The 25,804-nt window shown below is 37.7% G+C and overlaps 1 protein-coding gene across 1 annotated transcript in view; it reads left to right on the forward strand.

Moving 5' to 3' along the window:
- CDC73 (cell division cycle 73) overlaps positions 1-3,656 on the forward strand; it is a gene marked incomplete at its 5' end in the record, with an annotated part of 104,056 nt that extends 100,400 nt beyond the window's left edge. The window contains 2 exons of the mRNA XM_082002872.1: positions 1,852-1,993; positions 3,260-3,656. Of these exons, the coding sequence (XP_081858998.1) occupies positions 1,852-1,993; positions 3,260-3,296 (179 nt within the window). The 3' untranslated portion in view covers positions 3,297-3,656. The remainder of the gene's footprint in view (positions 1-1,851; positions 1,994-3,259) is intronic.
- Positions 3,657-25,804: the final 22,148 nt, after the last annotated feature.

Genomic DNA, 25,804 nt, shown 5'->3' on the forward strand with positions numbered 1-25,804 from the left:
TTTCCTAATAGGAGTATCTCTAGGGCTTTTCCTAACGATTTTACTCGCTCCTCAAAATAAAAACAGTGTAAATAGAGACAGCGTAGGCAACATCGGTCTGATCGTATGTGTTTACCTTTTCCTAAAGCTATTCCTTTGCCTGTATTTATAGTCTTAAATAGTCTTCATAAATGCTGTTTCTGGGATCTGTAACAGTTCATTGTTTCATCTGCAGTTTGCGTTTCTTCATGTAAGTCACTGGGTCCCATAGTGATTAACAAGTCACAAAGCTTATCACTGTCGTTTCGGAAAACAAGCAGGTAGCTTACCATATAGAATTCCTCAATAAAATTCGTGTTAGATCAGAGCCTGCCAAACTGGTTTTATTTGTTCAGATGCTATGTCACATAGCATTTTGTTAGTTGAGTCTCTAAAATCGTTCCCCTTAGTTTTCTTTACATGTGGTCTGTGTTTAATGTTCACATAGCAAACCAGCTTATTTTTACATCTGCAAGTGAATGTATCAGGTGAAATTTTGAATGATGTCATTTCAATGAACAAACATTTAATTTTGAATACCATTTTTAAAGGTCTTGCTGCTAGAGCCCATTAGTCCACTTTAATACTGATTTGTTTCAGATTCAGCAGTGGATTGTCTTTGCTCAATATCATTTAACCTTAATGCAGAGGCTCTGTGTCAGGTGTTGATTAAGTTTTCTGTAAATGCGTAGCCCCGGTATATCTTTATTTGTTTTCTCTGGTGTTGTTTTAAAACATGCAACTGTGGCAAAGATAATGTTTATGTGTTCTTAGTTTTCATTCACAAAGCTTGGAAATTGATCTGGCAATGGTACAAGCCAGATGATCACTGCTTTACTTTGTTAATTGGGGGAAAAAAAAAAAGCTAATTTCAGATACCAATCTTCTGGAAAGCTCCTAGATATATCATTTTATAGATTGACCTGTGTCTGGAAAAGGGAACTGATTTTATTATTTATTTTAGCCACTTGGGTAAAAGTGTAGGTAGATTTTGTGGAAGAAAAAAATGAAGAGTGTGGTACCAGAAAAGATGTGACAACAGCATTAAGAAATAACTAGTTTCCCCAAGCCTGGTCAAATGCTTCCAACTTTACTTCTCCAATAATATCCTAAATAGAAAATGCATCAAATTGGTTACCAGCTAGGAACTGTTCCAGACTTAAATACTTTGCCCTGAGTTATGTTAAAACTATGATTTGGCTAAGGAAATCAAGAGGAGTCTCAAGAAGGTTTTAATACTCACTGTGTTAATGCTTAGGCTTTACATAATTCACATGTTACAATAGTTCCCAAGAGCAAAATAACTGTTAATATTTTACCTTTTCAACTGAGTACTAGAGCAGGGGAAATTGGCAGTTACTAAATTTCTCAGAATGCTTCATGTAGCATTTGGGGGTTACGCCGGCATTCTGCTATCAGTCTTCTACACAGACTTTCAGGAAATAGCCACGCTTCCTTCTCAGTGGCCTCAGAAATGCCTTTTTTTTTCTTTTTGTTCTTGGAGAGTTCAAAGATTTTCAGAAAAAACATTTTTGTTTCCCAAAGAAAATGTGCTTGAATTGGCAATGAGTTTCTGCTGTTCTCTTAGAATCTGTGTCTAAAAACAGGGGTTGCCCTTTCAATAGCATGAGAGCCTGATAGTGGCCGCTGACCACTATATTTAGCTCTGTGCCCTTTCCTAGCTAGTTAACTTTTATGAGAGATGGGATCATTAATTTTCTTCTCAGACTCTATTCTAAAAAAAAGGGGTGGGGTAGGAATTCTCTTTGACTAATCATCAAACACTTCAGTGTCATCATGTTTATACACTAAATGTTTTCCTGTTTCCTGTAGTTAAAGCTTTTCATCTCAAATATGATGAAGTACGTCTGGATCCAAATGTACAGAAATGGGATGTAACAGTGTTAGAACTAAGCTACCACAAAAGACACTTGGACAGGCCAGTATTTCTACGCTTCTGGGAAACTTTGGACAGGTATGTTTCCTGTTGGAAATCCTTTATGCTTATGCTTTTATGATGTTTAGTGGGAATGAAAAGTTATGGCAACAAGGGAATTGTATATGTCTTAGAAATATGAACAATGTTTATAGCTTGAAAATACTGCTTGTTTAGATTTTCCCTGATGATACAGTTAAATATATACCACTATATTTTATTATAAACTATAAGTAATATTTTCCAAAGTGTAATGCGCATGGATTTAAAGGAAGGGTAGTTGCCATTAATCATCGACTAGTGTCATGACTCCCCACCTCCCTTTAGGCAGAAGGAAAGGAATGGAGAACACCTAGGTGGTGTAGGGCTTTCCTTTGTTCCCCCAGCCCTCCCCTTGGCCTGCAGTTCTGAGCTTATGAGCTCTCCTTCTTTCTCTCCCCACCTCACTAGATGACAGTCTAGAAGAGGTGAGAAACTACCTTAAGATAGAGAGCCGCAAAGCGTTACCTTATCCTGATGCCTTTGAGCCCATAGCACTGGGTGGAAGAGGAAGGAAGTAAAAAAAGATACAGCACATAATGAGTTTTGGACTGGTGATTCTTCTGTACCTTGGGGGTCTTCCAAGTACTTAGCCTTGCCTTTCATGAGCAGTGAGGGATGGAGGAGCACCAGCAGCTCTCTGAAGAGCAGCATTGGTTGTGACTGCGGCTCTGTGGTGCAGAACCCTCTCTGAATACGAAGTTCATTGCAATACCTTTTTCATGTAGAGGAGAAACTTCCTTATCATGAAGCAGTTGAAGAAATACTGAGGGAAGGGAGAAGCCCATGCATTTCATGAATATTTAATTTTCTCATGTTGATTGCACAGCAAACTGCTTGAATGACTGAGTGAACTTCAAAAAGAAAAATCCTATGGGAATTGTCAAAATAATTTCAAGCATCAAACTTTCTATGGCTTCTTATTTAAAAGTCTTAGCTAAACAAGATAACTCTAATTCATTCTGGGAATTCAGATATCTTTAACAACGATCATCCAATGTTACAAGTCATGTGATGCCTTGGAAAATGTGAATTTTCTTCAGAGCAAAGGTTTTAGCTGACTCTCTTGTAGTGGGACAAATATTGTGCATAGTACAGAGCTATATGGCATATAAGACATTGCATCTCTGGCAACTTGCTAATTCACTAAGAATTTTGTTTTAACAAAGCCTGTGCATATTATTCCTGAGAGTAAAATTTCTATAAATACCAAAAGAGTAGTAATGTTGCTTTCTGGTTTTTTTTTTCCTTTTTTTTTTTTTTCAGGTATATGGTAAAGCACAAATCTCACTTGAGATTCTGAACCTTCCAGCTGCCATTTACTTTCTGAAGTATGGATTGAGAAAAATGAAAGGGGCTCCAGTTATGGAGACCAGAGCTCGCACTATGTGATATGTCAAGAACTTTACAAATGAAGAAGGGTCACAGTTGAAACTTTTTATAAAATCTTGTTTGGATGCTTCATGCTATGGCAGGTTGATACCTGTTGTTATTCAGAAGCAAAGGGGGTTTGCTTAAAACTATTTTTTTAATGTTGTTAGCCTTCTAGTCTGCAATCCAAATTGTATATTTTGATAGCAGCAGTTTCTTCTCCGTTTTGTTAAATTAGCCACATTTTTAAATAATGTGTTTTGTTCCTTATTAGAAAATAGATTGATCTTCACTGCAGGTTACAAATGTGGGTGTGTGTGTGTGCGCATATGCGCACGTGTGTGTGTATATATGTGTGTGTGTGTCTATATATATAATGTATAAAAAAAAATTAGACACACTTACACACACATAGATGTTACCAGGCTTTCTAAACCACTTAGCTTCTGAGCTTAGTTTTGGGGTTTTTTGCTTATTGTTTCACTTACTGAAAATATTTTGTTGTGAATGATACTACATTTTAGTCAATAGACTTGCAAACTGAGCAAAGTGAAAATTGTTTTGGATAAATCAAAATGTCAACCTGTATATGTATATTCTGTCAGTCTTTGTTGAAAAAGGGAAGATGAAAAATCTAGAAACACTTTTTTGGATTTGTAATGTCCCAGTTTACTAAATCCTTAAACTTTATTATATGATTATCTTCAAGTCATGTTAACTTTAAATTGCCATTCTCCACACAGGTCTCTTTATTTAAACTGAAAGTGTGCATGTGTACGTTCACATCTATCAAAATACCTTTACATATGAGTCTAAATGTTACCTAGATTAAACAATGAATAGAGAAGGAGAGAGTTTGGATTTTTTTTTCCTGAAACAGCTACCACAAGGAATGAATAATTTTAACTTCTTTGCATTTATACCTTTAATACCACCTAGAATATTATTTTCTTGTGACAAAAGTAGCCCAGACTATATCTACAGGAGTTGTAATTTTCTGAGATGAGTGGCTAATACGGCATCCTGACGGTCCTGCATTGGAATGGAAAATGAGTCTACTCTAGTTACCAAAGAACAGATTTGCTTGATCTACAGTATGACTATAACTGAGGCCAGAAGACCCTGGTATTTGTATGAATTTATGGTATCTCTGTATCTATTTAATAACATTAAGTTGATGTTGCATACCAGTGGATGTAGAGAATGATCAAATACTGTAATGCCCGCATGAATTATTTTCTGGGATAGAAAATACGTGTTTATATTCCTGTTCTTGAAATTCCAAACCATGTTTTTTTAATATACTTTACATTTAAGGCTTGATGAAAGTAAAATGTGCTACCTATTATTCTTTAGTTTTGCTTTTTATTTGATGTTACCTTCATTTTTAATAAAACCAGAAGGCACATCTCCTTAAGAGTTTTTTAAAACTATGTGTTAAACTTATGAGGACTGTGAGGTCTGGCTTATAATTATGTGTTTCCATCCCTGCTATATCAAGACTGCTATTTTTAAATTGTCTTAATGGAAACATTAAAACAAAACAAAACAAAACCAAACCACCAAATGAAAAAATGCTAGTGACTCCAAGATTAGAAGAAGTTGAGACTGGATTTTTTAATGGATTCTGCAAAGTGACTGAGGAGAGCAGGCAATACAGAACTACTGGAAGTTCTCCTACTTGTATGGGCTGTTGGTCAGTACCAAATGACTGTTTTTTCCTGGATACTTACGCTTATTACAACTGTATCCATCCTCATACATGGGTGAGCTAAAACATTCAATACTGTGTTTTAACCTGTACTATAATTAGAAAAGCTGTAATGGCTATCAACGCAGCAATCGCTGTCGTGAGCAAGTGGTTCAGTTTAGGGTTCATTACTGCTTTAAATAGTGGGATATCATGTATGGTTTTTTTAACTGTGAAAAGTTTCCAATTAGAAATGTAATTTTTCAGACTTAATCAGTACTTCATGGCCTGTGCAGTTTTAAAGAGACTTCTACAATGGGCAGCAAACTTAAAAAGCAACTTCATGTGCTTCATGTTGCACTGTGATATACAAACTGTATTGTGGTCTTAAAATAGGTGAGGTCCAGTTATCTTTTCTCTGTCCTGTATTTCACTTGTGTTTTAAACACATGTGTAATCCTAGGTCCAGTATTGTATACAGGAGATGGTTTGATTTCGATGCAAGTTTATGTATATATTGGGAGTAACCCCTCTGAAACTAGTGAAGTTACATGGTTGTGAAGCTGGCAGAAGAGAAAAAAAACATGAAATCTTTCTATGAACTGTGCCATTTTTTACGGATTGAGCATAGACCTTTAACATCTTAGAATTTTGTACTTGCAAGCAATTTACGACACAAGTTGTAAAATATGTATTTGTGAAGCAGTTGGCACCTGATCGTGCATATTTTTGTCAGTCATAAAAGTAGTGATGTTTATAAAATGAGCCATTTTGCAATCAGATTCCTGCTGACATTATTGGAAGTTTAATTAGGTTGTCAGAATAGCATTCCTGCTGCCTTCATAAATAACTGCACATAGATTATGAAACTACTTGGACTTAAAAATTTAGCCTTACAGCAGCATTTTGCAACACAGCTGGAATTTTAGACACTTACGTTATGCTTAATTTATCTACAAGTTAATGTAGAGTAATAAAGAAAACCTATACTAAGAATTGGGGAAGCTGGAGGATCAGACATCTGTTTGTGAGCTGCATTCTTAACTGTTGAGCAAATTTGATGCACTACTTAGAGGTGTATAAAGTGTGTAAATTGTCCTCAATTAAAATGTAGTAAACTAAACTGAGCTACTTCACTGACTGTAGTTTATTCAACAGTAGAATAATACTGGCATGGGAGTCGGATATCAAATTGGCTGTTTCTACTACACATCTTAAGTGTCCTGACGCTACACTGTTTCGTAAGTACAAAATGAATGAGATGAAACAAGATAAAACAAGATGAAAACTGGTTTGAAGTCTGCTATTGGGCTCCCATACTGTCAGCAGGTGATTATTTCTTTTAGTAGCAAGGTTATAGGGCCCAGTAGATATATTTGAAGTAATGATTTTATATTAAAAACTAAAATACCTATGATTTATACTATTTGAGCTTTCTGAATGCTACCCTGAACAAAGCAGACAAAGGTGGAATTTTTTGTAAGGTAAAGTAGGGCAGCCGCAGGGACTTGCCTACCTGAAGAAATTGCAGATCAGCATACTCAACTGAGTAGGCTCAGCTATTTAGTTATTACCTGGAAATTTTTGTAGCAAGATAGTTTTCACAAATAGGTACTAAAGTCAGGGCTTGAGCTAGACAATTTATAGAACTGTTCTGCAATGCTGTAAACCTTTTTATTTCTGAATCAGAAGAAAACGTAGATAGCAAATTGTGAGTTAAGTTGCCCTTGATCATAAGTTGAACTATTATGTGATATTTGACAGATAGGCCTTTATCAGAACAGCAAATTTGGTTTTGGCTTTCATTTGATATGCAGTCAGTGTATAAAATATCGCCATCCTCTACAGGGACCTGCAAAAATAAGTTTTATAAGTATAGCTTTCATTCTTTTGCTGGTGAAATACGCCCTTAGTTGCTAATTCTTGTGAACACTATACAGGGGGGAAAAAAAAGCTGGTCAAAATTAATGGCTTCGTGCTTTTAAAATTTAATGTCATGAATGCATTTTAATTCAAAAGCCATAACTAATGCCAAGTACTTTATTAGAGGAATGTGTTCATGAAAAATTAAAATCCCTGCCTGAAGAAACTGGTGGCCAAGTAGGTTGCAGTTCAACTAGTCTGTGGAAAAATATGCCACAGACTGGAATCCCTGGATGTCATATTCCAAGTTGCTCATTTGTTACTTTTTTTTGTTACAGATTTTTTTGAAGAGAGATGGCAGTTTTCCTTTCCTTTTCAGAACAGTCTCATACTTCAATAGCAATTGTGTAGTTTATCTTCTTTGGTTTGGCTTTACCCTAAGTCTGTTAACATGATACAGCAATTCTGAGGCAGTGACTGAAAACAGATCACTTTATGGTGGTGCCGTGCCCATGCACTTGACAAAGATAAAGTTGTTTTTTTAATGGAACAGTGATCCAGTGGGTAACATCAACTCTGTTGTTCAACTGTCATTGACTTGTCTGTAGGTCATTCTTCTCAGTGGTGATGCTATCATAGAGGGCAAGTGAGAATAATGAGGTTTAATCAAATAAAATTCATTGGTGGGTAGTACATAGTGACAGACTGTGCATCTAGACTGGTTTACTGTGTTAATTTTTCTTTAAACAACTTTTATAATTTTTTAATAAGAATGCAAATGCAAAGAACAATCTCAGATGTTTGAAACTTTATTGCAAAGACTAGCTCACATGTAAAACTGAAAGATACGAGGTGGTACATAAAATCTCTAAGAAAAATATCTTGGTTTGTGGCTTTTATTTGCATCTGTAAATTCGGTTGCTCTACTTTGTTTTGAAAGACTGGTTAGTTGCTTCACAGGGTTCCTGCATGTATCTCTGAAAACTGTCAGAGGTAAATCTTTAGCTACAGTTGCTTGAAGGTTTGGTTAAACGCATTTGTAGATTATAAACTCTGGCCTAACTGTGTCAGGTTAAACATTAAGAATCTGATGGCAACAGCCACTATTGAATGAAAGGAGAAGACAATCCTCATGAGGTTAAACCTTTAAACTCTCACATAACTGTCATAAACTTGTGTTTAATGGCTGTTTCGATAAATCATAAATCTTTTGAATTTGTTTTGCCACTTGACCTATTATTTAAGATCTGGACTATATTATTGATGTTTTTACAGAGTTAATAGTTACTAGCATCGCAAGTCCAACTTTTTGAAAACTCTTAGCAAAAACACCTTGAGGACTTTCAGAGGTGGGATGTCTTTCTAAATGCAGTATCGAACTTAGCCATGAAAGAAGAAACAAAAGAAAGCATGTTTCTCTTCTTCCTGTCAATCAAGACCAACCCTGTAGCTCTACAACACTGACTGGATTTTTATCGGTGAAATAGGATGTAAAAAATACATTAAAGAATCTGCTTCTGTTTTTCATTTGTTCCTGCCCTCTTGAAATCCTATCCAGGAGACCCATCCAGCCCCTCATCTTCTTCCTTGACTTGTTCTTTATGCTTGTGTCTCCAAACTGCAACTGTTCCCAAATGTGCAACCTTTCTGAGGACCTCAGTTCAGCGCCCATCCATGAATTATTCCTCTGCCCCATCTTCATCTGTGCACAAACAGGCAAGTGGAAGCGCAAGAGGCACAAGCTCCTCCCGATTACAAATGAAAGAGTTGGTTACAAACTTAAAAAAAAAAAACCCAAACAAAAAAAACATGACCTATTGAATACTTCATCACTTCTTTCTAGTTCAGTTTTGAGCTGCAATAATGAAGATTTGAGGGTTTAACATAAACATACTGAAGGCATACTAGTTATTATTTCCTTAGTTGTTGTTATGTCTCTAGTTATTCTCCAAGGATCTTTAACTGTAGATTTCTCCCTGTTACTGCAGATAAGTATTGGGAGCAGAGTGGTGAACGACTATCCTGCACTCCAGCAAGCTGAGTCAGTCTTGACCTTTGTTTGGCAGCTGGCAAATGATTTGGGGAGCACCACACTAGTTTTCTTAGATTTTGTGAGAGACAGATCTAATGCAACAAAATTATGAGCAGTGAAGAAAATACAAAATTGATTCTTGTTTTTCAGATGCTGTTCAATACTTGTCATAGAGCTATTTACAATTACTGAATTACACTTGTGAGGTGACCACAGCAGCTAATAGAAATCCCAGGAGCAGAAAGCGTGGATTTGATTGCTTTCTAGGGCTCTGCGTTATGGATAATTTTGCAGAATGCACTTAAAAAGTCAGGTGGTCACAGAAGAAGATAGTGTAACTGAATGGTACCTCACCAGCTGCCTTTTAGTGTGTAGTGAGACATCTCAGCTGACCCCTTCCTCAATTCAAGTGCCCTACTCACAATCACTGCAGAGGAAGGAGGTGGTCTTCTGTGTATTCAACTCCCCTGTTGTGGAGCTTGGTTTGGTTGTCTTCCAGGTGGTCGTCATTCTGGTATTCTGGGGAATGGCTGTCATGATTTTCTTGATGCTAACATGCTACTGTGAAGGTGTGTTGGTGGTTTTAAAAAGATAAAACCCAAATGACAGGAATAATATTATTTAGCAGTTCCCCACTTGTTCTTATGACAGATATCACTGCTGAAGATCCTGTGACTAACAAAGGTGTTAGAGTAGAAGATTAATTTAATTACTACCGAATGTCATACAGAGCCACTTTATGGTAGGTATTTTCAGCCAGCCATTGACTTGACTTTGTTTAAATTCACTTGTTGCATCTTGTGTGAAACTTAGATTGCAGGTTCCACTGGAGAGAGAAGATCTTTTTATTCTGTAATAAAACTTGTATGAAAGAGCTGCTGTTTTATGCATGATGGAAGCAATTAGACTGGTTGCTGAAAAGTTGCTAAAAAGGGACTAATGGGATTAAAGGTGGAGGGAACACCCCCAAAAACCCAAACCCAAACATAGAAAAGCTTCCTAAAGTGAGATTACTAAACTGAAATACATTTACAACAATTCATTCTGAAGTCTGTATAGAACAAATTTGTATTCAGTGGAATAACACCCTAAATTCCCTTCCCCATAATTTTGTTTTAGCTTTATCAAATTGAATGATCCATAAATTCACTCGATATAAAATCTTTCTTGAATTTGATTAATTTTCACTTTTAATATTCTTGATTTTTCTGGTATTGGTCAGTACCTGTTGGTCTGTTAATCTAGCCTTTTCTTCCCCCAAATATCAAGGCAGCTGGATGATCTTGTAAGTACAAAATTAAGTAAGTACAACATTACAGTTAATTTTACATTTATATGCTTCTTTTTACATTCACGTTATTATTCCACTGAGAAGAAATGTGCATCCCTCATGATGAATGTTGTAATTTTTTACATCATTGCTTTTGTAATGTATCGAAATTAAAGTGCAGTGCTCTCCATATGCTGAATTTTTTTTTTCAGAACAAACTTGACATTTGGCCGTACGGCATGAGACAATAGTCAATATGGTAACTAAGCTACGTAAGAAATTATGGGTAAGGAGAAATCTGCATTTAATAATTTGCCTCTCGGGAGGCTTATTTTTACGCTGATGCAGACTGAAGAAGGCTGTGTGCTTTAGCCATTCCCAAAAGCAAGAAACAGCCTCTGAGAACTTTATCAGGAAAAAATCGGCCAAAAACGTGCTGAATGCATTGAATGTGTTGGGGATTTATCCATTTAATAGGAGGTGGTCCTGAAACGTCACACAGGTATCTTCAAAACATTCTCATCTTTCATGCAGTCTGCAAATCAAAATGGTAATAAAATTGCCATCGCTAGTCCAACAATTCTTTGGGCATCACATTGCGCAACATATTTTTTGATGTGTTTCTCTCTTTATATTCCAGAATCGTGATTTATACTGTTATTTCTGGGATTCAGGTCTTCAGATGTGTTACTAGTCACGTCAGGGCAGGAGGCAGGTGTAAATATTTTCTGATTTTTAGCTCCATTAAGAATAGAGTATCTCTTGCAACAGGAAATAATGTCCATTGCAGGTGGTAGTGTGTCTGGGAAGAGATAACGTAATAGAAAAATGGCAAAACAGTGGATTGTGGTCATTGCTTAGTAATGGGATTTTTGGGGCACAGCAATACAAATGCACAATAAGTTGTCATTCCCACACTGTCTCAACCTGGGGTGAAGTTTTCTCACATCCTGTCGTTAGCTGTTTCACAGCATTTACTTGAGTTTTTTTCTCCGTCTCCGGAGTCATTCTACTGTATTGCAGTACCTGCCCGCTTTTTGTTTCTGTAACATAATTCAGCCGACCAGTACTATACTGCTAGCCTTGTAAACAGTCATTGACCATATCAGATCCATGTCAAATTTTTTTTTATATTAGTAGAAGATGAGATAGACCTTATATCTGAAATAGAGATAAATGTCTGGCTTGCTTTAATGCAGCTCTTAATGTTCCATATCATACTTAGCAATGCAGCGTATGGGATTGTCTGCAGACTGAAAGACTCCTTACAAAGCAGCAATAACATTGACGCTTTTAGCAACAAGACAGAGAAACGGGCGTTCTGCCGTGACATAAAATGATACGGTGAGGAGGTTCAGGACCAACAAAGGAGTCACATTTCTATGGTGGCTACAGGCAGTCATGATTTATTTTGGCTTAACTTTTTGTTTATTTTGCTATATTTTTAGGCTCTGGAGGTTAAAGGGAGTGATACATAGTTTCTCTATTATCTGAAATGTCAGAAAAAGTCCATATGGGAACTTTCAGGTTGGGATTTACACGCTAAAAAGTGATACAAACTTTTCAATCCCGCCATTTCCTTTATTGGAACGTACAACTGAAACAATCTTAATGAAGTAGTCGGCTGACTCAGCTAAGTCTTGCATCTTTCTCCCTGGGTAAGCTAGCTGACCCTGCAAAAACCCTGATTTAGGTCATGAGGTAAATTGACATAGCTTTTACGTTAGCTGAGTGTGTGGCTGGTAACTGCTAAAGGCAGCAGGTTTTCTATTATCGGAGATTGATCACAATGTACAAAATTTTATTAAGTATTGTAAAATTGGGACAAAGCTGTAAGTCCACATTGTGTCTGAGTAAACAGCTGCTGGCGTACGGCCAGATTCATTTTGCATCTGCAATGCCAGACATGATTGATACAAATGATATTGTAAAGTATTGATTTTGAGATGGATTACTTTGAATTTATAGAAAATGTAAAGATTCATCGCTGTTGCCCAATGACACTAGTCTTTGATAACTTCTTTGCTTTCCTGTGAAGGTGGCAGGTCCAAACATCATACCATATGCATGGAAGGCCAGAATTCCGCCTGCTGTCTGCTGAAGAGTATGAACGACTGCTGTTGACTTACACTTCTAAACGTGCACTTCACAAAAATCCTGTGCTATTAACTTCTACCTTCCTGTTACACCCCTTTTAACTCCAGTTATTTGAAGTAATATGTGCATCTTTCAACAAAATGATAAACCTATTTACCAAAGTTGTGGGATAAAATGCAAAGCCTCGTACCATTATTTGTGTCATGCGGAGCTAATACAATTTTCCTATAATTTTCCACAGATGTCTTTTTAACTATAACACTTGTGAAAGAGCACAGAGAAAGAAAATTAATTAGTCTAGATCAAGTATTTCCAGTCTTAATGTAAATTTATCTGATGAAATTAGTTGTGGAAAGTCTACATAGTATGGAACAACAGAGAGCGCAAGCAAACTAAGCGGGGAATGTTCAGGTTTTCTGTGGGAACATGCTCCTCATCCAAACTGCAGCTCCAATGTAGATGCACCCTTTGAAGCTCACTCTACATTCTGCATAAAATGGTCAAGAATGACCAACATAACATTTAATGAAAAAAACCCATGAAACTTGGGCTCTTGCTAGTGCTAATTCAGTTGCCATAGAAGGATCTTCTAAGCCTTTGGGGTAAGTGAAAGGCTTGTAGTCTTAGCCTAAAACTTGTATTCGTCTAGTAGCCTTCATCTTGAGTTTGATCCTGCAATAATGGGGGTCACCTTGTGGCTAATGTAAGCCCTACTAGCTAGTCCTTTTGGGGACTTCTCTGTTATATAAAACATCAGTTTAAAAATGAAGGTTGCGTTTAGGTAGTTCCATGTAAACAAATTACTTTGTTTTCACTTTTCAGTGGTTCAAGATATATTTTGTCAGCTTTATTTTTTTTTTTTCTAAGAAGAATGCAATTTGGGTTTTGAGGGTTTTTTTGTTGTTGTTTTCTTTTGTTTACGTAGTATGTTTCTCCTGTGTTGACTAAGACTCTCCATGTGACTTCGGTGTTTTGTTTCATCACTGGAAGAGAAATGAACATGGCTTGGCTTGGTTTGGTTTGTTTTTTTTCCAAGGCTCAGGGAAGATCTGTGTTTTCCACTATCTAAAAGGTAGCTGTAGAGGTGACAGCAATTCTTCCTTCACAAGGATGTATGGTGACAGGACAGGAGGCAACAGGGGCAAGCTGCTTCAGGGGGAAAGTCTGGAACAAAAGAAAACAAAACAGAAAAATACCCCAAACCTTCATTAGAGCAATTCAGCATAGGGATCGGTTGCCCATGAAGTGGTGGAAACTTACGTCCTCACTGGAAGTACTCAAGATTTGGCTTCATTGGGCTCTGGATAACTTAGTCCATGGCTCTGCTTTTAAGAGGAGATTGGACCTGGGAATCTCCAAAGACCTGAGCCCACAAATCCCCTGAGTTGTCTCCTTACTGTCTCATGGTGTTTCAAGGCCACTAATCATTCTTGTATCTGGTAGAGATGTGCAATGTGTCGTTCAATGTTAGGACCCAGTTAATCATATATCTGTCTTTAAATAGAAGTACCTAAAGTTAGTCACGCGCTGATGTTCCTTACTGAGTTGAGGGCTTCCAGGACAATAGCCTTAACTGGTGCTTTCCAGGGAAAATGAACAATAACCGTGGCTACAACGCAAGAATGACTTCCTCGCACGCTGCTAGCGACAGCAGGCTGCCTGCCTCCTCTCAGGGCCGGGAGGCCACCCCTGCCTGTGCGGGGCCTGCTGGGTGAGCCCAGTGAGCCCCTGGCCTTGGAAGCCCCCGGCCTCAGTTGCCTCAGAAGCCCCATTCTCAGGTGCCTTAGGAACCACCAGCCTCAGGAACCTCAGGTGCCTTGGGAGACCCTGTCCTCAGGTGCCCCGGCCTCAGGCGCCTCGGGCGCCCCCCCCGGCCTCAGGCGCCTCGGGCGCCCCCCCCGGCCTCAGGCGCCTCGGGCGCCCCCCCCGGCCTCAGGCGCCTCGGGCGCCCCCCCCGGCCTCAGGCGCCTCGGGCGCCCCCCCCGGCCTCAGGCGCCTCGGGCGCCCCCCCCGGCCTCAGGCGCCTCGGGAGCCCCTGCTTCAGGCCCTGCCCAGGAGCTGCAGCCTGGCCCCGGCTTGTCCACCCTCACAGGCTGCTGTCCCTGCTGCCCCCCGGCAGCTTTAACAAAACCAAAGTTATTTTCCCCCTCTCTCTTCTGCCGCCATGGCGGTGAGGTACCTGGCTGGGGGAGCAGGAGGCGCAGAGGAGAGTGGTAAGTTTTAGCCTTTGTGGCTGTTACTGCGTTTCAGTTGTTTCCTCAGTTTAATCAGTCAGTTTATAATTAGCATGAGATGGTGTTATTTAAATGTTGTTCTGAGTAATCTTCTAATAATGGCCAGAATTATTTTCCTATGTAAATATTAACAATCAAGTTTATCTGCTGATTGTTTCCCCTGCCAATTAGAAGCGTTGCTTAAATCACACCTGTCTTGCTTAAGCAGAAAAGCACTTGCAAGAGTTGCTTCATGTTGTTTTTCAGATCCAGGTTGAGAAAATTACTTTTTGTGATATACTTTAAATACAAGCCTGTACCCATAATAGTATTTTTTTTGTGAAAAAATTTATTGCTGCCTTTCTTCAGGTGTTAGCTATGATTTTTTTCCTCCATTATTGAGACAACAACAGTTTTTTTTTAAATCAATATCCAAACATTTTAAAAGTAATCACAGTGTTTCTACTCTTGTCTAAATTAATGTTTCTGTAAACTTTCCCTCAAACCAGTGTGGTACATTTTTATATACGGAAATCAAAACCATACCATGAAAAGCCATTTTTTAACAAGCTTTTTATAGAAATTTAATGTATTTCCAGAGTTGCCAAGATGATTTAAATAGGTGACTTCCGATATAATTAGCCCTCATTTATTTTCATAACACATCTGAAACATTTCATAAGCAACTTGCTAATAGACTAAAATGATAATTTCTCACAGACATGGTAGAACTGAACCATACTGCGAATTGGTATGCTACTGGCAGTAGTTGTTGGAGATGTAAGTGTTCTTCAAAAACCTTAATGTATTTATATTCATAGGGAAAACAACTCTTTCCACATGACCAATAGACTGTTTGGGAAAAGCAGTGAAGTAAATTCAACTTTTTATCTTGAAGTCCAGATTAATGCTGAAGGCTTTCTAATGAATAATATACTCAGGGGAAAAAATGCACATGGTGGGAGAATTAAGCAAGTCATGAACGAGGTTGAATCTAGAGAATTAAGGTGAAAAGAGAGACTGGAGGAGTGAAGAGTTATATGAAACAAAGAGGTAAAAGACTTTGTCTTCCATCCCTCCCCCCAATCCATGTATATCAACTCAATATGAAATAACTTTTTTTTTTTACTTAAAAATAGACCTACAAACTCCAGAGGCCTGTTGAAGTGGAAATCTTCATACTGTACATGCGTTGTGGACCTGTGCGCTCAGTATAGTATTGAACTTGCTGGTGAAAGCGCTGGGAGGTCGCACTGCCGGAGTCTAAGGCTCCTTAGACTCCTTAGAGTTCAAGTCTCCTTAGACTCCTTGGAACCAACCTCCCAGCTGTTGTAGTGGCTCACAGTAGTGGGAGTGGGGTAACCCTATTTCTGTAGCTGCCTGGCCAATTTGACTGAAAAGGAATAGAAAAGGAAAATTAAAAAAAATAAAAAAGCAGGCCCTTTGAAATCCTTGGCTTCAAATACTCCTTTTTACCCTCATTCAATCTCTTAGCTTTTTTTTTTGTGTCACACTGGTCCCCATGTTTGCAGTCTTCCCTACCTCCCAACTGGTTGTAAGCCTTGACATGTTATTGTCCAATTTTGATATTCATTGAAATAGTGATTTGTCTGAAGTGCCTTGTTCCTTACTAGCTATTGTTCAGAGTGTGAGAGACGCTTCTTGTCACAGTGGTGGGACGGATCCAGAGCTGGCATCTTTTTACCACTATTCCTTATCCAAATCTGTTTCTACGGCTGCATCTGTCTTGGAATGGGCAGTGTATTCAGAGAAATCTCATTGCAGTGATCAACAGTGTGCAGGGTATTTCAGACTTTGGGGGTTTTCAGGTGAAATCCAAACAAATTGGCCTGAAATTTTTCCCTCTGTCAGAAAGTAGCTGAGCTTTGAGACTTATGCACAAAGAATTAGACCCATCTGCCTATCGGTTTACCTCCTTGGTAACTGGTGAATGAGTACTGTTGAGGACTGTTTTTTTTTTTTCATGTTTCTGGTTATTCTGAGAGACTTCTGTTTGTCTCTGATAGAGTAATCAGATTTTTTTAAACCCAAATCCTAGTAGTCAGTAGTCTCTGCTTGTTATCCTCCCAGTTTAATTTAGGGTATTTGTCGTCTTCCCCTCCAGCTGAAGATACTGACTGACGCAAGACAGAAGGTGCCTTCAATGGTCAGGGTGAGACACAAGGGAAATTTGTTACCCAGATAGTTTTACGCATCTATGAATGTTCTGAGATCTTATTTTTTGCTCCCAAATCTCACAGAGACCTTGAAATTTCACTGATCTGGTCTCACTGTGTTTCAGTCTCACTCATTCTGTGAGACTGGTTTGACTCACAGAATGAATATTTTTCTCAATCTTGCTGCTCCTCATCAATAAAGGTGCTTTTCACTGAGACTAAAAAGATTTGAGATGCACATACCTCACAAAGTGAACCAAGTTTTCAGCATTTCTCATTACTGGAACTGAGTACTGAATGTTTTGGATTAATTAACTTTAGAGATCTCAAATTTCTCCCTTGTATGCCAAGTGAAGTTTAATAGAGCTCTCTTACCTATCAGTCCACTAATTTCAGGAAGCATCTGTATTTTCGCCCCGTGGTTTTCCAGTTCCTGAGAAAGTTAACAGTAAAGTTACCTCTACCAAAGCTGTCTTGTGAGGGAACTCAATGATTGTACTTGTTGGGCCTTCATTTTAACCACTGGTAAATTACTTGCTTACCTTGCTATTGTACTTCTCTGTAGTGATATCTTTCTCCATAGCTATCACCTCTAACAAGGGACTGGAGGCGATTTAATCCTTTCGGATGAAATATCTTCATACAAAATGTGGGGTTTTGTGCTTCGGTGTCCCTCTGCTTTTCCTGATTACTCAAGGAATTAATTTTCTGTGTTTTCCACAGAGTATGTCATTGATACTCAGTTCTTCATATAGGGGAGGTCAGGAAGGCTTTCTCTTACAGAAATAGGTCTTTCAGACAACTGTGTTGCTAACTGATAAATCCAAAACCATGGCTGTGTCAGAAGCCTGTTTCAAATGCACAGCAGATTTTGTTGGCCTGCATCAAGACTGTCAAATGGAACCTACTCTTGTCTTTGTGGCACATTCCGTCTGAACTCGGGCATGGGCATGACTCTCCTGAGAAGCATCTCCATTTCTACTATAAAAGGAACAATTTGGGATAAACTGAAGGCTTTCATCAGACTTTCTGCTGTTCATGCACCGAGGACTGATTCAATGTTTGGTAGAGCAGGCCTTCAACTCTTGTTTGTATGAAGTACACTGAGATGCCCTGTCCAATAAATATGAGGGTGTAGGATTCTTGCTTACAATAATCTATAGTATAAATGGATATGTAAACTATTACTCAAAGTCAGAAGAAAAACTCTAGATGGTTGCAGATTAGACACTGAAATTCTTCAAGATACACATGGAATAATGAGTTTGAGAGATGAGTTAGATGTAGGAATTATAGGATGAAAGTCCTAGCATTAAAATGATGTGATTTTTAGAGTGGTTTGCTTTACAGTATAGAAAAAATTTGGAGAGACTTGCTTTACTGTACCAGAAAATACAATCTGCTGTAACTGTCACAAGAATGTCATCTGCTATCAAAGTATGTCAGAAAAAGAAAAAGCAGAATGTATGAAACATTTACATAATCAGGTTTATTTGGACAATGCTAGAAGGAAATTTAGTAGAACAGGTTCATACATGTTAAAAATAACAATTACTGGAAATGTCTTGCCTCTGAAAGATACTGAACCGGTTCCAGAGTTCGCTCATTTGATTAAGACAATCTGTTCTCTTTATAGGGAAATGCAGTGGATCAAAATTAAGCGCACCCCTGTGAGGGAAGGTCGCATAAGGTATGTAGCCATTGCAAATAAGGGGCCATTATCTGGCTTTCCAGAGCACATTATCAGCTAAACAATGGTTTATCTTGGGGCACTGGTTTTGATTCTGGGTGTCAGCTTTTGGGTTAGAGCTGGTACCTTAGTATGATTTGCTTAGTTCTTAAAGTAGAAGTGTTAGAGATGAAAAGCAGGTGTACTATCTTTCCGAACAGTGTTTACAGATGTCATCAATATATTTGCATTAATTAAGTCTGATCCTTTTGTATATAACATTTAAAAAATTTCTCCCTGAGCTTTGCAGAAGTATTTTGTTACATATTTCTGATTGTTTAACAGTAGCAGCCAAGAAACCTTTAGTGCTCTGGAATTCTATAGTTATATAATGCAGATCAACAACTAAGCTGTAATAATAAAATTGTAGCACAGTTTAAAGGACATAATAATACTTAGAAAACTGCCGATTATCTATGAGAAGAGTGAAGGCTTTTTAAGGTGATACGGTCCTGATGTGTGCTATACTTCAGAGGCAACCAGAAACCATGAATAACTGATGTTGAATATTATTAGCTGTTAATTTTGAGCATCAGAGTTCTTTACAGGTGTATATGTTACCGTGTAATTACTCTGTTATTTTACCTCCAAATTGTTAAAGGACATGCACACATGATTTGTATTTTATTGATGCAGTAACTTCATATATAAAAGAAGATTTCTGTGAATAAGAGCAGAGCAGACATGTAATGTTTTTTCCTCCATAAAAATTTCCTCCTTTTCATAATATTCTGTTAGAATAGAGACTAGAGTGCAAGTCAAATTCTTCAGAACGTTTGATAATTGCAGCTGCTAAAAGCTCTCATCTCCAACAGTTCTTCTTTTGTTAGATCCTGAAGTCTGCTTCTGATTATTCAGTGCATCTCCGTGTTGCCCATGATCACTGAGCAAGTCAAAGGAGGCAGGACAGACATAGAAATATGTGACAGAGATATGTAACATCTGGAAGGGCCATTTCAAAGCTAAAGAATGACAAAGGAGTTCTTTAATAATAACCAATGCAGGAATAAAATACTTTTCCGCTGACTTTTCTGGGGGAGATGTTTTTGTTGTTGTTTAGTAACCAGGAAGATGTTTTCTAGCTGGGTCTCCCCCCTCCCCAGGATGGTTTTTCTCTTATTACACAGATCAGGGAGGTTTGCATCTGAATTGAGATGAAAGAGCTTCATTGGCAGCTAAGCCCAAAGACAAGCTGCAGCTGACTCATGAGGTAAATGAGCTTTTGTGCTGGAAAGTAGTTCATGCTTTTATAGTAATAGGATCTAGCCGACATCGGTTGAGATGGCAGGAGTTGGTGCTACTGTATTTCATTAGGAGATCGAAAGCAGGTTTTCCTTCAGAAGTAAAAGGCATCTTTCAGAACCAAATCTTTAGCATATGCATATGGCAATGTTGGTAATTCTTTGTGCATGCGGACTACTTCAGATTCATCTCTTCCTAAAATAAAACCAGCACTTTATGGTAGCAACATATGTTTTAAATATAATTTCTGCCAGAGACTAGTGATTTGATGTGACTCATTTTTCTCAAGAAGTGTCAGACTCTGTATGGTATCCTAACATAAGCACCCAAAATCAACTTTATAAATATTTTGCTATCCTGATAGCTGGAAACAACTCAACTGAAATCTCAGGCTGATCTCAAATTGAAGGGGAGTGGAGAGAGGGCTGTACCATACTCTGTCTGCACAGGTTTTTTCCTTGTTTGGGATAGCTTGAATCTCCTGATCCCTAGGGCTGTCAGTCCAGGACTGTAGTGCTTTTCCTCTGGCAGTGCAATCTCAGGGGAAGGCTAAAGAAGGGGCATACAGACAGCAGAAATCACCTTTTAAAATGACAGCTGTTTCTTTCATGTGCATTCCTCTGTGGAATTGAAGGCTGACAAAGCTTTGCTGTCCCTGCAGTATGAGTACATTTAAAAGAAAACAAAACAAAAACAAACAAAAAAACCCCCCAAAACACAAAACCCACAACTTTGAGGTTCATTCTCTGTCCCAGTTACACTCAGCTTCAGAAGCCTTTGCAGAACTTGCAAATACCCAGAAGTTCTTCTGTCTTTAATTGTGAGTTATTTTTATACTGTCAGGGTAGTTTTCTTCATTTCTAGGCTCAACAGCCTTTAAATATCGAGTCTTCACCTTCATCTGACCACTGTCTTTCCTCAACGTAGACATTGTGTGCTTTGCATTAATACCTAGTCTTTTACATAAAAGAATTCATGTTGAGATGCTGTTTCGCTTCTGAAAGATTCAGCTCACAAGCAGGATCACAGAAAAATTTAGAAGAAAGGAAAATGAATAGTTTTATAGGGCATTTTTAATTTTGTTATTTCTCCCTGCACTCCCAAAAGAATTAGAACAAATGATTTTCAAACTCATAAGCTTCTACTTCACATAGGTATGATGGCAAATAAAAATCAATCCTTGAACAGTTCTTGCATTTATGTTTTTCAATGTCTGAAAAAATATGTAGCAGTATTCCTAGCAGGTGACTTGTAAGGGCATTAGGTTTTGGTGTGAAATGATAGAGCACAAGCAAAATGTCAGGTATTAAGGAAAGGATATAGAGGAGAAATCTAGGGAGGAAGAAGGGAGAAGCAAGGGAAAATACAGAGATAATTTCACAAGGGGCTTGGAACTTAGTCATTATCAATAATTTAGTATAAGCCACGCTACTTTTCATGTTTGAGGGGGAAGGCTACTTTATCCATTTTCTGTTGAGCATTCAAAACAAAATTTTGCCTTTCCTTCACTTGCCTCTTGCCAAGTATATTGGAGCTGTGGCTTTTTCCATACCCTTTTTCATATGGAGTGAAAACTGAGCACACCACTTTTCAGTCATATAAAACATATAAATATGTTTTGTCTTGTGATTATGAACTTGAAGCACTACAATGTGTCAAACTTTTGCTTAGAAATTAGCATATGCAAACAATAGGAGGAATGAAGGACATGCATAGTTCGAAAATAAATTTCACCTTGAGATTTAGGAAGAGAAAATGCATGTTTTTTTACTAGCTTTACTTATACTCCTTTAAGGCATAATAAAACTTCCAGTATTCAGACAAGACTGAACAGACAAATGTTCTCTAAAACCTAAGGAAACCTAAAGAAAGAAGCAATACTTCAGAAAAAAAATCTGAAAGGGAAAAAGGTAAAACTGTCATCTTAATAAATTCAGTCATAGGCACTAAGTTTACTGGAGCTGGAGAGATTTTTCTATTTATTTGTAGGTGTTGTGTATAAAACCTTTACTATCACAGTGTATATGCTAGGTGCTTCTCTGCTGGACCTTCTAATGAGCTGCCATTTACATTTTCCAGCACTAAGGAATAAAAAACCAACAGCCTACAAGATTTTAAATAGGCAGTTTAGCAGGGAAGTTTCTTTATTTGCCTTCTCCTTCGAGGTTTTTAAATGGAATTCCAAAACACTTTTCTGTGTAAGCAGAAATTAATTTTTAAGTTCAAATCCTTGAAGCTGTGGGAATAGCAGGAAAATGAATTAATATAAAAAAATTCAGAAGTGTTGACTAAAATGTTAATCTAAGATGGTTGAGCCAACACTAGTATTGATATTTAAAGTGTTCACAATTTTTTGAAAGAATGCCTTTCTGTTGGGGAGCACTGCATCCTTGAAACTGGGAAGCTCCTTAGGAAGGCTTTGGTTTTGTCTGACCTTCCAACAGAAGTCAGGCACAGAATTTGAGTAACTGAGAATTTGGGTAACCAGTTTTTTGGGCTTAGATAGAAGGCCTTTGATTTGAAAGAAATGTGGTGTGGGGGGAAGAAAAATAAACAGGTTTTTGGTTTAGGTTTTTTTTTTACTTTCCCCTGAGTTCCTCTCACCCCTTCTTCCCATGCTCAACTTTGACCTTTTGTTTAAGACTAGTTTTCCCACCCCCACTCCAACAAAACTGAAAAATTCTTATGGAGGAACCTTATGATTTCTATCTTTACCTTCATCTCTTAAAATTATATTGCTCGTCATCAATTCCCAAAGTATAAAATTGTATCAACTTCAGCTCAGTTTCCTAGCTATGTGAATAGAAACCAATTATATGGTACTTCTAAACTTCTCTTGCATACACTCTTCACCCCAAGATCTAGAAAATCACTATAGAAACTTTCCCATAAGTATTTTTTAAAAGGACAACACTGTAAAATATTCCTTTTTATAAATTATTTCCTTTCTAAACATAAAATACTTCCTGTAGGACTTTTTTTTAGGGAAAATTCTGCAATGATTTTACTGCCTTATTGAAGAATTGCAGGGAAATCTCTGGGTTAAAGCATTAAACAAGGAAATGACAGAACAGCTTTGAGGGCACTGGCAGGAGCATGAGAAACTTAAAATCTTCAAAGGGATTTCAGCAGGAATTGCAGTGGTATGACACATGCTACTCAATGGTCAAGGTTACAGCCTGAGTCCTAGAGAAAAAGAAATTCATAGGATCCCTGCCTACTTTTTTCCCATGCCTGTTCATCATGCTACAGATTTGTTGTTCCTAGGAAGTTAATTCCTATGATTTTCATGTGGGCCTCTTTGTATTTTAATAACTCTTAAGTTCCCAGAGCACATTCATGAGTATTTTTAACCATTATAACTGTGATGATAGTCTTGCAGATATGACCCAAGTATAATTAACCGGATCACAAACTACACAGGCAGGAAAATCAAAACAAGCTTACTCAGTTCCAGTTTTTAGATAATCTTATTCTTTGTTAGTCTCACTCCTATTTGAACTACTTGGAGGTGACAAACACTTCCATTGCTTGAAGTTAAAGAGCATATGCTTGAATATTTACACATTTACTCAGGATTTCTGTATCAAATGTAGATTTAGAACTTAATCTTACATTTGTGAAAGTATAAAACATTTTTGTCCTTGAATGATGAGATGCCGCTTCAGATATTATTTAGCTGGGTTTCTGTAAATGTAATTTGTATCCTAATGGATTTATAAGAAGAAAGAAAAGGCGGATATTAACAGAAAAAGGTGCAAACAAACCAGATATACAGATGCTCTTTAGAGTAAGCCTCGTACAGGAAGCAGAAATAACAGATGAAATCTTACCTAAACACCTAATATTAAACTGTAAAGCAATAGAAAATTGAAGATAGTAAGTTTACTGAATAAAGCAAAGTTCTGTTATCATTGAATGACACCGTATCATGTAACAACGTCTTGTTATAGATCTGCACAGCTACTCAGGAAAATAAAGCTGTGTAAATCTTTCCACTTCAATGGATGTGTTTGTATGATCTATGGTGTAGTCTTGCAGCCCAGTAAATGTGGAGTTGCTGTTGCTTGTAACTGGTCACAGCGTTGTGTTAAAAAAAAGTGTGGACTTCAACATCTGTCAGGCTTTGTCTGGGCTTGTCTTGGCTAGCTTGGAGACTTTTTTTTTTTAAGCTTTTTTAGCTGTAACAGCAATTATCTAATTGCTGCTAGATTATTATGTAGAGACCAGAGGACTACTACCTACCTCATTTTAGCTTTTGATTAGTTAGCTTTGTACAGTTGTGTGGCATAACACTTAACATTATGGATATTCTTAAAATTAATGCAAAGTAATTACAACTAGTTATTTTGTGGAGAGTGAGCTATCTATGACCCTAGACCAGAGCAGAGGAGCACAGGCATGGGCAGAAGCCTTGAAAGTACAGGTACATGATGATACCAGAGGCCCCATGGCTAAAAATCATCTGGCCCATGGTCAGATACTGATCAGCAAAGGAATGCAGCCTTGGGAGCTGCACAAAACCAGTTTTAGGAGTAACAAAGAGAGCAGAAATTATTCAACATGTGTAAAACACAACATACACAGTAAATCCAGTTGTCATGTGGACATGTTGGCCAATGAAAATAGAAGAAGATGTAGAGCGTGTTAGCTAACATACAAAAACTTGCTTGTGACAAATCAGTAGCAGTAGGGAAATTTGAAAAGGAACAGAAACGCCAATCTCGAGGTGACTTTTAAAGTAAATAATTAGTGACTGATGCATACTTTACACAACAATAAATGACATTTTTAGATATATTTTTCAAATACTGTATTACTAAATTAATAATGACAGGAGCCTGATAGCCTTTAAGACATTGAAAGAATATTAAAGTTGGACACCCCTATAAAATTAAGACTTGAACTGAGCACTATGGTGGAGTTGGGTTGAGAGAAATTTAGTTTTGGAGTGCACAGTGTTAAATATTGACTTGAAAAATCAGACTCCTCTAAGCTCAGGTAAAGGTGTTCCCTGTGAGGTTAGATAGTTGCTTATTTATTTATATTCTTGCATCAAGTGAGTGGATTAGATTATGTGGAAGCAGGCAAAGCAGGAGCCTTTGGACTTTCAGTATCTTTCCTGGGCTCTATGTAGTTGTCCTCTTTCTGTGACAATTGATCATGTTACCCAATCCTTTCTTTCTCTCTCTACGATTACTTTTCATATTGGTTTTGCCCTTCCTACTTTCTCTCTCATTGCTTTTATTATCAATGTCCTCTTTTTCTTCACTTGTCTTTGTTTGGCTTATCCCTAGCTTGCTAACCTAATCTTTCCTCTAAAGAAATGGGATAAATCCTTGATCACGATGCTTTGTATTTATATTCTTTTCTCCACATTTTATCTGTTTTGTCTGCTCAGGCTGCATGCTCTTTGCTATAATGTACTAATCTTTTATAGTGTTTACAATAGCGAGTCCTCACTCTTGGCTGGCCCTTAAACATTAGTTTTATGGTTACAATTAAAATAATTAGAGAGCAATTGCTTAAGGGTATATGTAAATGCTCATGCTTAAGTGTCAGTTTTGACTTTGATGAAGTTACTTGATTAAGTGAATATTCTTTAGAATCTGAATTGACATAGTGAATTGATCACTAATATTCTGTCCCATAATAATGAATGCTGTAATTTTGAAAAAGTGATTTTAGATGCCAAGCTTGGAAGTAGGAGAGCAGATTATCAGAAGTCTGATGTTCCGTATCCTCTGGAAAGCAGCTTTTGGGGGTCTTACGTGCCCAAAATCAAATGCTATCAAGATTACATTTCTGTCCAAAGTATTGATCTACAAAATTGAATCCCCTTCAACTCCTATTAACTAAAATATAGACAGTGACAACAGGGTGTGATTTATTTGCCCATTTTCCTGAATTCCTTCTGTTCCACTGACTTAACCTCTACCTTTTCTGTTGGTGTTGAGTTATTTCTCTAGTTGTGGAGATACTTAATAGATACTTATTGTATGGATGCCAGGAATTACTGGGACCAGGGTGGTCCCTTCTGATTCTAGGCTGCATTGGACCACAAAACAATGTTTCCAGGAGAGGAGATAATGATGCTCCCTGCTCAGAACAAGGTCAAGCACAGCAG

The sequence above is a fragment of the Phaethon aethereus genome, assembly GCF_964289735.1.
Source record: "Phaethon aethereus genome assembly, chromosome: 8".
NCBI lineage: Eukaryota > Metazoa > Chordata > Aves > Phaethontiformes > Phaethontidae > Phaethon > Phaethon aethereus.